We start from the raw sequence: 11,616 nt of genomic DNA, 5'->3' as shown, positions 1-11,616 counted from the left end.
ACAACATATTAACACAACTTTTTTTTTTTAGATGTATATTACTCCACTCACTTTTTTTAGGTATCCATCGGCCAGGGAAAGGATGCGTAACTTTGTCTTTGTGTATTTTGTGTACCTACCTACTATGAAACATGACTGAAAGAATGTCCCTCCTCTAAGGTTTCTCTCATACTCAGTGAGCAAAATTAGCATGGGAGTGTTTGAGGAATAAAGGGTGACATCAGTACGCTTGAGGTGGCACAGTCAAAAACAGTGTATGCCTAACAGCTACAAAAAGCACTCTGTGTGAAAGAGGACACATTTTGTTTTTTTAAAAAAAACCTTTAAACTCTAAATAAAAAACACTAAATTGTGCAGTTGTGGTAAGAGATGTGGGAGCTGAAATAGACGATAGATGAGTGAAAGCAAAAAAGATAAGTTCTCATGCTGCTGCCTTTGATCTGCAATCTCAGTTCATTTCCTAGAGAAAAAATACAGAAAATGTAAAACTTTTCTACAAATATATATTAAGAGTTGCAAATGTCTTAAACACACTGACTATACTACTCCTACTACTAATAACAATAATAATAATAATAATAACAATAATATAAACAACAACAATAATAATACTAATAATAATATCAACAGCAACAACAATAATAATAATAATAATAACAATAATAATAATGAATTAAACAGGAAAACAACAGTACCACAATGGTACTAACTAATCGTTAATGTTGGGGATAGGCTGATATGGTTAGAGACTGTCCAAAATGACAGTGTGTGTATGTGTGTGTGCTTATATTTATTTCCTTTTTATTAGGCAAAACCTTTGGCATATTTTTGACTATTCATCAGTGTTGTTAATACAGTCCAATCCAAATGTATTTCTACAGCACATTTAAAAACGTAAGTAAAGTGTATGTACTGTGTGTGTGAGTTGTATTTGTTACCTCTGTAGGGCTGTAGAAAAGAAGTTTTTGACATACACACTGACAGACACATACACACTGCAGAATGTAATTTCTGATGAACTGGTTAAGTTTAGGGCTGAGATTTAAGATAGTGGTTAGGTCAATGTTAGGGTTAGGCATTAATTGGGGTGGGAGTCAGCTGTATATTGACAAGTAAAGATCCAATGAGGTCCAACAAATTAAAAACCTATCTTTGTCTTTGTCCTTTGTCTGATCCCTACAACTTTAAAGTAGTGCAGGGTTAAGACCTGGTTTTAGGGGTTATGTTTAGGATTAGTTTAGGTTAAGGGTCAGGCACTTTGTTGTGATGGTTAAGATTAAGTTAAGGGACTAGGGAATGCATTATGTCTATGATGTGTCCTCACTAAGACCCCAAAACAAGTTTGTGTGTGTGCGCGCGCGCTCTGTACTTATGCAACAGGGAGCTTCATTCGACGAGGACGAAATTAAAGCAGGCATTTTTGTATTCCATTTTTGTCTAATCCCACTGATTTCTGAAGGGATTACCGGACCTACCGTGATTGAGTGACCACTGGTTCGCCTGCCTCTGCCTGTGAGGGAGCTGAGTGAGTGAGTGAAGGCACAACATTAAACACTGTGACAGCTTTACTCTCAGTGTCTCTTTTATGCGGAGGTGAAAGTTGCTCCATATTCTCGCTTGTTCTGGCCGGAGACATGGCGATGCAATCTGCATGTGGGTCGCGCGTGGATGGTACATTTGTGCAGCTGCACTTCACAATTTTTGTGAACTTTCTCGTGATGTTCATCGCAGGAATCGGGTTTTAAAAGACAAATCTTCCCTAAATAGCCAGGTAGGAACACCCATTTGCTGTATGTGTTAGATGTGTACTTGAAAGTATAGGCTTTGAATGTGCTAATTTGATCAGAATGTGAATTAGATTTGATAAATTGTCAATTATATAATATAATTTGACTCTGTCAGCTCAGTCAACTCATTTCATTTAGAATTTATGAATGTTGAATAGCGAATCATTGGGGGGAAAAAGCATATTTAATTGAAGAAGTGACAATGATTTTTGCTTGTCAAATGATTCAGCATGTAATATTGTTTATTCAAGTGGGGGCTCAGTTGCAGGCGGCAGTTGCTTATTCTCATTCTAAAGGATTATCCTGTCCACTGCAAAGTAATCAGTGGATAAGGCAACGTGACTGACCACATTACATATCACTTCTCCCTGCAGATCAGATAAAAGCTGATAACAGAGATGTTTAACAGATGTAAGAGACATGGTTTTGACTGCATATATTTAAATGAATACTTGTGGTTTTTTTTGCTTCTATAGGATATATTTGGACTTCTCTGTGCATGATCAGCCAATGGAGGAGAAGAGGGTGGATAATACCCAGGAAAAATCCAGTTCCCCTCTACCCACTGGGGCTCCTATTAACTGGGCACTCATCACAGGCCCTGTCCCAGAGCCTGTTTTGCATGCAACCTCTGTGCCCTCACTACAGACAGATGTGAAGTCATTCAAATTGAGAAGGACAAGAGGGAGGAACAGAGAGAAGGAAGTAGAGAGGTCAGAAAAAGGGGTGCTGGTCAGCAGTCCCATAGGGCGAATTTCCTCTGAAGTCTCTCTGAGACAGAGGCCCAGAGGAATAGGTCAGGTGTCTCTGCCTCCTCCCTCCTGGCAATCGAGGGCTGCAAAGAACCTGAGCAGTAGTGATGAAGGGGAGGAGGTAGAAGTGCAAGTCAAGTTGCAGATCCACAGTCCTCCAGCTGAAACACAGGGGGAACAGGTGTTCCAAGGTGGAGAGGAAACTGACAAAGAGTTGTCAGAAAGAAAGGAAGGCCAGGATAGTTTTATGACAGACCAGTCTTGTGGCCTTAGGGAAGGCTCCAGGTTGGAGAATCTTTTGTCCGATAACTCGAACAATAGTAAGGATGAACCATCCACTCCTTCTCCACCAGTGCTGTCCAAGAGATCAGCTGCCATCTCTAATTCTACATCATCTTCCTCGACACCTTCCATGTCCACCAGACACTGGGCACCACCCAAGGGCTTCTGGAGAGTGGTGCGACCAGAAACATTGCCTCTAAATGGCGTAGGCCCTCAAAAAATACCCTCCACAGTTCCACTGAAGGACTATACTCAAGTGCAGGCCCTGGAAGAGCTTCAGACGAAACCAGAATCAGGTGCCATGAACATTGTCGGACAGGAGGTGGATGACAGCAATTCAGCCCCAGTATTCAAGCACAATGACAGTGTGGAGCATTTCCTGGACAGGTGTGAGCAGAAGGAGGCAGACGCTGGTGACAAAGGACTGTGCAGTTCAGACAGTTGGGAGAGCACGTCTTCACAGAGTGATTTTCTCTCCGCTGATGAGAAGCTGAAGGTGAAGCAGAGAGCCTATGCAAAGTTAAGGGAAAGACAGCAACACTGCAGGGAGGAGCGAGAGCAGAGTGGAGAAGAGCGATCCAGCTGTTACAGTTACACAACAGTGGAGAGTAAAGGTAAGTCTACTGAAAGAAAATATTATTATTTTATATTGATACAGTATTTTGTACAGGAAAATGTAAGGGTTTCAGCGATCACCTTGGAAATGGATCACAGGCAGTATCTTGAACTAGCTCCATCTGCACTGGGTTTATAATTAGTTTGTTGATGAAAGGATTTTATATCTGACGAAGTTGGATCTTGTGTGACTTTGAAACGAAATCTTTGGTCTTCCACACTTTTAATAAACTTTCTTTCTGCTTAAGAAGTTATTGAAAAGATGACACTGACTATTCAGTCTGCTTTGGTTTATCTGTAACATATTAGTCTGTAATAGAACTGTTGACCACTGTTCATCATACATGCTAAATGAATAATTTGTGGCACAGTTATTTTGTCGCTGATGTTGTGTAGTGAAGGTGGCTGTCATAAATTGGGCATATATAGCCCACTGCAGTATTTTGAAAAGTTGACTGAAACCTCATGCTGATTCTCAGTGTTAAACAGATGTCATATGTGCAGATGTGCAAGAGCATGTTGCTATTATTAGTAATCAGCAGTGGGGGAAGTGTCCCTGCCTTTGTATCTCTGTGTGCTGATGGATGTCTGTGTGCATCGAGGCTTCCCATGCTGTTTTTCAGTAATAGTTTGTCTGCTGTGTATTAGCAGGTCAGTGCAAGACATGAAGTAAGCGAATGTTCCCTTTTGTCTTGGTCACTGCCTCAGTGGTTGAATAATTTATGTTTTTTTCACCACATTAAGGATCAGTCAGAGATAACAGAGACTGTCACTAAAACTTATGTTGTTAAGAGTCAGGAAAATACTTATGATCGCACAAAAATGTCACAATTTGGCTGATGAATGTTTTGACTGTTGTCTTTAAAGTGTCTAGCGTGTAATATTTAGGACTGACTTATAATTGACTGCCTATAAGATTGCTCGCATACATGTATAATCACTTAAAGATAAAGATTGTACATTTACATGCACAAGGGCATTGTTCTGTGGATGCCGCCATCTTACGTTGCCATGTCAACAATCAACAGCCTGAGCAAAGTGCTCGGAAATGAGAAGAATGAGCGGAGGTGTCCTCCGTTTGTTACAATTTGCAGTCTCAACATGAGATGTCACCAATTTGGTTTTTAAGACACAGAATTAGATTTAAACTGAACTCTAATAGCACAATATACACTGGTTACAATGTACATGGCAAAAGACTACTAGAAACCAAACATGCCCTGTGGACCTACAGTAAAACAGAGCCCTTTTCGAAGCATTTCTATCTAAAGGTTTTTGATTCACAAAATGTAACGTTATTGCTGCCTCAATTACACCATATGGTGATTTGATTTCAGCTCAGTGCATCAGCACATCTGCTGAGGTTCATTCTTTCCCCTCCTTTGTTTTGTGACAGTTGCAAGTGTCCATGGGATATTGGACGGCTCAGACACAGCCATTGTTGCTCAGGAACTTGAACCCTATTTGAGGTGAGCAACACTATTCTTCTTCATGCACTTGAGCAGGCTAGATGACACACCACTCCCATACACTATTAATATCCCCACTTTTTCTTGTAGTACAAAAATAAACTGATAAAGCTGATGTACCAAAAATAAATAATTTGGTACATTCATTTAACAATGTGTTTTTTTTGAGCCAGCACTAAAAACATATTTCTCATGTTTTCAATATATACAATTAAAATTGCTTTAGATTATTATTAGATTACAGACATTATTATGATGATGATTTCAATGTGTATTGTGCTCATAATCATTAGAAACTGCAAAAGGAAGCAGCTGCAAGGCACCAAAACAGATGGCTAATTATACATTATTATATTTGTCTGTTGGGGTGAAACACTAACATGACAAATTGTAATCTACTGAAACACCATGTATTCTCCTCTTGACACACAGGAGAGAATGAATCACACCCAGTCCACTACAAGGATAATCCACATGACTGGTGTATCATGCTATCTTTATCACTGGGCCAGGGGATAAAGACAAGTACAGACGATGAAGCACAATGCAGAGCAGCTTATCTGTTGAGTGTAAGGATGGATAGATGGATGACGTTTCTGCTGCTCAACGCTGGTGCCCCTCCCCTCAGTATATCTGTCCAATATTACATAAGACAGCTTTGGAAACATAGCTTGATCCACTCACTCCACCACATTACCTCAATATGTGTTGCAGACATTTCACAGAACACATTTGAAGATATGATGGGATTTTAACCTGTCCATTCCCTTTCTGATTTTGTCATCTCAGTGAATAATCCACGTACCAAAGCATCTTTCGTTGTCTTTCTCTTGATTTTCAGGTCACTTATAATCAGTGACGATCTTTCTCTGAGCCCAAGACATGAGCAAGCCAAGCTTCTCCTGGAGCGCGCGCGACTCAAGGCTCGCTCCAATCACGTTAAAGGCGACGGCCCCTGCAGACGCGTTCATTCTGATCACAGATCCGCAGTGTAAGTCGTCTACAATGCTTACATGAGCTGTGGCGTCTTTGACATCTTCACAAGTTACATAAGAGCAATATATGCAGTCGCTCCATTTACTATTTAGGTATTTGGTTGAATATTTCCCTGTTTTCTGTTCCTTTGTCTCCCTTTGCTTCTCAACAATCTATCTTTCTGCTTTGTCCTTCTCTCACTATGTGACTGAAACCTTACTGAAACTTTTCTTCCTGGAATTCCTGTAGGCCTTTATTAGCTGGATGCATTTACTAAATTTACAAACAGGAGTGTAGGAGCCAGAGTTAAGTTAATTCAGTTCAGGGTTAGGCCGGGTGGTTGATGCAAGATTTGACACTTGTTACAATGTCATTTATTAACAGTTGAAGTAGTTAACTGTTGGCCTTAAGCCTTTGATTAAATTAAATATTCTCGCAAGGAAAGGAACGTGGCTTTGTGGCCTTTCTTGATGTTGTTTTGTTCTTTAGATAAAAGCTACCATGGACACTTTGATATCTTTGACGGCTATGATAGTTAAAGGAATTGGAAGATATGTACTGAAAATGATCTAGCAGTTGGAATGGTGTGTCCGTTTTAGAAGCTGTACTTGGTGTAACAAGGTTTTTTGACCGGCAGGTTGTGTTGTCTTACATTCACAAACTGAACATCAAGGGAATATTTCCATGTGTTGTTGACTTGAGAAGCTTGGATACATGTGGATAGAAAGGTAACTTGGATGTACGGCAAGTGGAAATAAATGTGCAAATCCTTCAGGCAACTCTCTCTCGCCTTTGTGATTGATGAATTACAATCTGTTGTTGACTTGAGAGTTCTTAATTTCATATTCACAATTTCTTTTCATTGTCATTTTCTGCTCTGGTACTTATTGCAGAAAGAAGCAGCAAATCAAATCTCCCAACCCAGTGATGGAGCAGAAAGCTGTTCAAACCAATGAAGATGCCTCAGCTCAAACTGCGTCCGGTCCCCTTCTTGTCCCCACTCAAAGAGACACTTCCCCTGTTGACCATGGAGGTCGATCGAGACGATACGGTTGTTCACCCACACGGGTACGCTTTGAGGATGAATCCGAGAAAGAAGCAGAGTCTCGGTACTTGGACAGAGTCCGACACCGCGGCAGGACAGGGTTCCCTATGTCCAATAGTAAAGAAAGCAATGCAGATTCTAGTAGCAGTGGTTCAGAGTGGAGCAGAAGCCAGAGAAGTGTCTCCATGCCGGCCCCACAAAGGAAAGAAGACGCCACAGAGACCACAACAGTGATCAAAGAGATAATAGTGCTGGTGAAGAAATGTGAGGCATGTGGTTCTGTAGTCAGGGAACCTCAGCCAGTCTTATCACCAGTAGATCCACAGAACACTGAGCCACAGCAGCCTGGAAACCCTGAGGACCCACAGGGAAAATCTGCTCCTCGCTGTGTCCCTTCAAACAAGCCAGAAGGAAGTACACGTCCGAAAGCTTCTCTAACTGTCACTTTTGCTGGAGCCTACGTGCTGGGGGAAGATAAGGAGAGTAGCACAGGATGGAAGTCATCAGGTTTTGGGAAACTTAGAAGAAGGAGCAGGAAAGGAGAAAGTCGACTGGAGTCTGGCCATGGTCCTTACGGTCCATCATGGGCTCAACGTCGTAACTCCAATCCCAGGAACAGGATCAACACATGCAGAGCTGTTTCATTTGATCCAGGCAGCCCCGTCACTCTTGAGCCATGTTTGCTGGCATCTGGTGGAGCGAGGGAATCACCAGCACAGTCACTCCCCATAAAGTCAGCCTTAAAGTCAAGTTCAAGGAATCGCTCTGCCGCTGGTCAGTCCACAGTTCAATTCCAGACTATTTCAAATCAAGGTGAAGAGGTTGGGGTACAGCATCCAGCTCTTCTGGACTCTCCAGATGCAAGAAGGGAGTGTCTGGTGTCTCTGACACAAGGGACACCAGCAACGAGCAACCCGGCGCCTTGTATCAGGCCGTTCACTCTGAGGTACTCGCCAGCCCGACTCAACACGGACCTGCCGGCAGCTGAACACTGGGATGTCACTTCAGATGGAACTGGTGAGTGGTGACTACATGAATTACTTCATGACATCAGTCCATTACATTATTTTCTACCAGCAGGTTTAAGTGGAGACTCTGGTTCTGGTCCTGAGTGCCGTTCAGCTCTAAGAGGCCTGTCCCGGGCTGAGGACCTCAGAGCTGAGCTGCTGAGAGCAGAACATCTGAAAGCAGAGGCCTTGTGGGAGGAAAACTCTGATGGGTCCAGGTAAGACAAGGCAACAACGCTCTTGTCTTATACCTTAAATAATAAAAGGTTCCTTGCCTCCACCAGTGCTGTTTCCAAAATGGCTTGAATATCCCTGTGGTAGCAGGTAGGAGATTATAGCCCTGACCTACAAGTTCCCATGTTATTAAATGTGTTCTATGAATAATAAATCAATCCTGCCCTCTTCTGGAAGTTAAAAGCACCAACAGCTGTGTCTATGTTGCATTTCAGTTAGTTATGTAATTCTGTTTTACAATTGACAATAATATACATTCAACCTTTTTTTCAACAGAAAGCTGGATGGACGGCCAAAGCTTTTCCTGCGCCGCTTCTTTTCCTCCATTGGTCTGAACAGCGTCGGTAGACTTGTTAAAGGAGGCCGATCCAACAGCATGGAGCAGCTCAGTGTCCCCACTGCCGGCCGTGCCAGCTCTGCTTCCCCAAGCCCCACACGCAGACCACAGCCGACCATCCGCATACAGAGGACACCCTCGCTGCAGGCCCTGCACACAGTGAGCAATTGATACCATGTTAATTCATGGACCACTATGTAACCCTTTATATTAATAGTCTTTATATTATTCTTTCTATTTTTTTGTTTTATTTCACCACATCTCATTGACATGAGATGTTTTACCTGTAAAATTTAAGAATGCAGGGAGAAAAAAAATCTTATTTACATGTCATATAATATTTGAGTTCCAAATTTCATGCTTCCTTACATTTTCTGTGGTGGCCAGCTGAGTGTCGAGAACCTATTATTATTATTGTTGTTGTTTGCTGCAACAAAGTTTGCCTTGTTATTATTACTGGGTTGTTAGAGCCCTAAAAGTTATAAGTGGACCATTTCATCCAATAGAAATAAATTAAACCTTTGTTACAAATTACACTCAACGTGTAATTTAGCTTTAATCTTGCTTTGAGAGCATAAAACATTGAAAAACATAACTCATAAAAGACCTCGCTCACTGTACAAACCATGACAATCACATCATAAAACCATAGCATTGTTTGGAGCTTGTTAAGCAGCCAAATGCTTAGAAAATACAAAGAAAATATACTGTTTGTTACAGTTCCGTATATTTGCCACTAGGTGTTGCCACTGGCCCAACTTCGCAAAGCCTCTTCAGTGCAGAGTTTAGAGAGAAGAACAGAGCGTTTAACAATACTGGGAGAGGTACAGATACCGTACGGCTTGGCGCCCAGGTAAGTGTCGAGGAGAAGTAAGGTAAAGAGAAAGAATTACACTGTAATCCTTTATTTACTAAAGCAATGACAAGTTGGTGGTTTTCTGCTTCTATAGCCCTGATAGCCCTCAGCTCGAACTGGACAGAGCCCTGAGAGTTGACGATGTACTTGCCTCCAGAATAGTGCGTCCAGTGGGCCGAGTCACCCAGGCTTTCCCTGATGGAACCCTCCTCCTGGAGCTCACCAGACCCCCGAATGGTCCTTTTGGTTTTGTCATCTCGAGAGGCAAAGGTCGACCAGACACAGGTAACAAATCATTTTCATATTATACATTATATTATATACTATAGGCAAATGTATTAAAACACATTAAGCAATAACTAAGCACAAATTCCCCTATTCAAGTTTGTGAAATGGTATAAATTGATTTTCATCGTGGTAAAGCTGCTGTAATTATAGCCTGTGCTGTAAATGACTTCCAGGCTTTTCACCAGCTTTAATGGTGATAATTCACAAAATAATTGCTAGATTTTGTGTTGCCCTAAGTGTGGCTATTTCAGGCAACTCATCTAAAGTGGGTATTTTACAATTAATGAATTAAGACAGTACTAATACAGAAAAATACAGTGAGATTACAGTAAAATAAAATGATACATGTATTTACAAAGACAAAACACTACTAAATCACAATAATATATGGCATGACTGTGAAGTTAACAGTAAACAGCTGTCAATTTACTATTCATAATACAGGCACTCTATTGTATAATTACTGTAAATACTACAGTAACATGCAGTTTTTATTAAGAAAAATACTGCTAAACCACTGCAATAGATGGCATAAATGTGGAGTCACTGTAAATCTCATTTTACTATTACATGATACAGGAACCTTCAATGAAAGTAAGAGAAAGCTATTTATTTTAAACACAGTAATTTGCTGACAGTCAGATATAATTACTGTGTGGTATATTTACAGATAGCTCACCAAACACAGCTCCATCCCCTCTCTCCTTTCTCTGCCCATCTCCCTCCATTGTCTCCCTCTCACAGGTGTTTACATAGAGAAAGTGGTTGACGGCAGTGACGAAGGGCCCTATGTCGGTCTCCTTGGTGTCGGCGATGAAATTCTGGAGGTGAACGGAGAAGCAGTGGCTGGACTCAGCCTGGACCAGGTGACGCGGCTCATGACCCGGGAAAGCACTGCTTCACTTCGGATCATGCCGGCGCGACGCAGCCAGCGCTAGACAGACACATGGCAGACATAATCCTGGCTACTCTGCAAACACTGCCGATGGACTAGAACCTATAGCTATAAAGTACTTTATTATGCATAATGGCTATACAGTATGAAATTACAGGGTCAGAAAGTTGCCTGTTGTAGTGATGCACTGAATTCATTCACGATGATTCTTTCAGCACAACTTGTTTCTGTGCATATTGGGGGTTTTTTATGAGATCAAATTTACACAATTTGAATTTACCAACTCTGCTTTTGCTTTTTTTGTGGTTTTGCTCTTCACAATACAAATGATTATATACTGTACATAGAGGATTTCATATGACGGGCATGTGTAAGGAGGGTCACATGAGACCCTGAAGAGCTTTATCACACATATGCTATGCATTAGTGCCCTTCTCTTTAATGCAACAAAATGATCCCTTGCTGTTATAGATCAGATCGTCCTGCATGAAGCACTACATGGTCATTTTACTTTACTTGTACTGCAACATCAATTGCTAATGTCTGCCTAAAAAAAATAAATGGTTTTCTTTTGTCAAACCTTTTTATCTTTTATTTTTATTTGGTGTCACTAATGAAATTGTGTCACATCATGAACATGATTTGAAATAACATAATTAATTTCAAGCTGTGTAAGTTATTATTAAATGTCCAATCCATCTTGGCTGAGTGTGCACATTTAAAATCATTAACGTCAGTGCTTTGGTGAGTGGCGTCACTGGATAAAGAAGATTTATAGAAGGTCAGAGTATCAGCACAGGATGTAGCATCAGGGTCGTGACTGCTGCTTAAAGGTCGTGACTATTGTGACTCGTGACTTGATGTTTTTTTTTTTTAAACGTGCTTAAATGTGCACATTTGGTGGTTTATTTGACCGAATTAGGGAAATTGGTTGTTGGAATTGGAGCAATTATTATTTGTCAGATGTGTACATTTCACTGTCGACAAGGGAAAAAAAAGGAAAAGAAAAGCAGTGTGGGAAACCCGCTGTTATGGGGTGTACCTGTTACCGTTTAGTGTGTCTTGGATGTGCTC

General features: G+C 41.1%; 1 protein-coding gene across 2 annotated transcripts; it reads left to right on the top strand.

The window, feature by feature from the left end:
- Positions 1-1,383: 1,383 nt before the first annotated feature.
- Positions 1,384-11,121, top strand: si:ch211-13f8.1. Of its 2 annotated transcripts, none has more exons than XM_044042965.1 (10): positions 1,384-1,771; positions 2,264-3,435; positions 4,833-4,905; positions 5,747-5,896; positions 6,774-7,942; positions 8,006-8,150; positions 8,443-8,662; positions 9,244-9,356; positions 9,454-9,644; positions 10,392-11,121. In XM_044042965.1, the coding sequence occupies exons 2-10, from the start codon at positions 2,298-2,300 to the stop codon at positions 10,583-10,585; spliced, it is 3,393 nt and encodes a 1,130-aa protein (XP_043898900.1). In that variant the 5' UTR covers positions 1,384-1,771; positions 2,264-2,297; the 3' UTR covers positions 10,586-11,121. The 2 variants fall into 2 exon arrangements, with proteins under 2 accessions (XP_043898900.1, XP_043898892.1); XM_044042957.1 differs by having other exon boundaries at positions 8,003-8,150.
- The last annotated feature ends 495 nt before the right edge of the window (positions 11,122-11,616 follow it).

Source organism: Solea senegalensis, linkage group LG1, assembly GCF_019176455.1.
Source record: "Solea senegalensis isolate Sse05_10M linkage group LG1, IFAPA_SoseM_1, whole genome shotgun sequence".
Lineage (NCBI taxonomy): Eukaryota > Metazoa > Chordata > Actinopteri > Pleuronectiformes > Soleidae > Solea > Solea senegalensis.
Note: the sequence above shows the minus strand (reverse complement) of the source record. Positions and strands in the feature narration are given on the sequence as shown.

Coding starts and splice junctions, on each gene's coding strand:
- si:ch211-13f8.1 (XM_044042957.1), top strand. CDS start 2,298: ATGGAGGAGAAGAGGGTGGATAATACCCAGGAAAAATCCAGTTCCCCT. Junction 3,436..4,832: donor CACAACAGTGGAGAGTAAAG/GTAAGTCTACTG, acceptor GTTTTGTGACAG/TTGCAAGTGTCCATGGGATA. Junction 7,943..8,002: donor TGTCACTTCAGATGGAACTG/GTGAGTGGTGAC, acceptor ATTTTCTACCAG/CAGGTTTAAGTGGAGACTCT.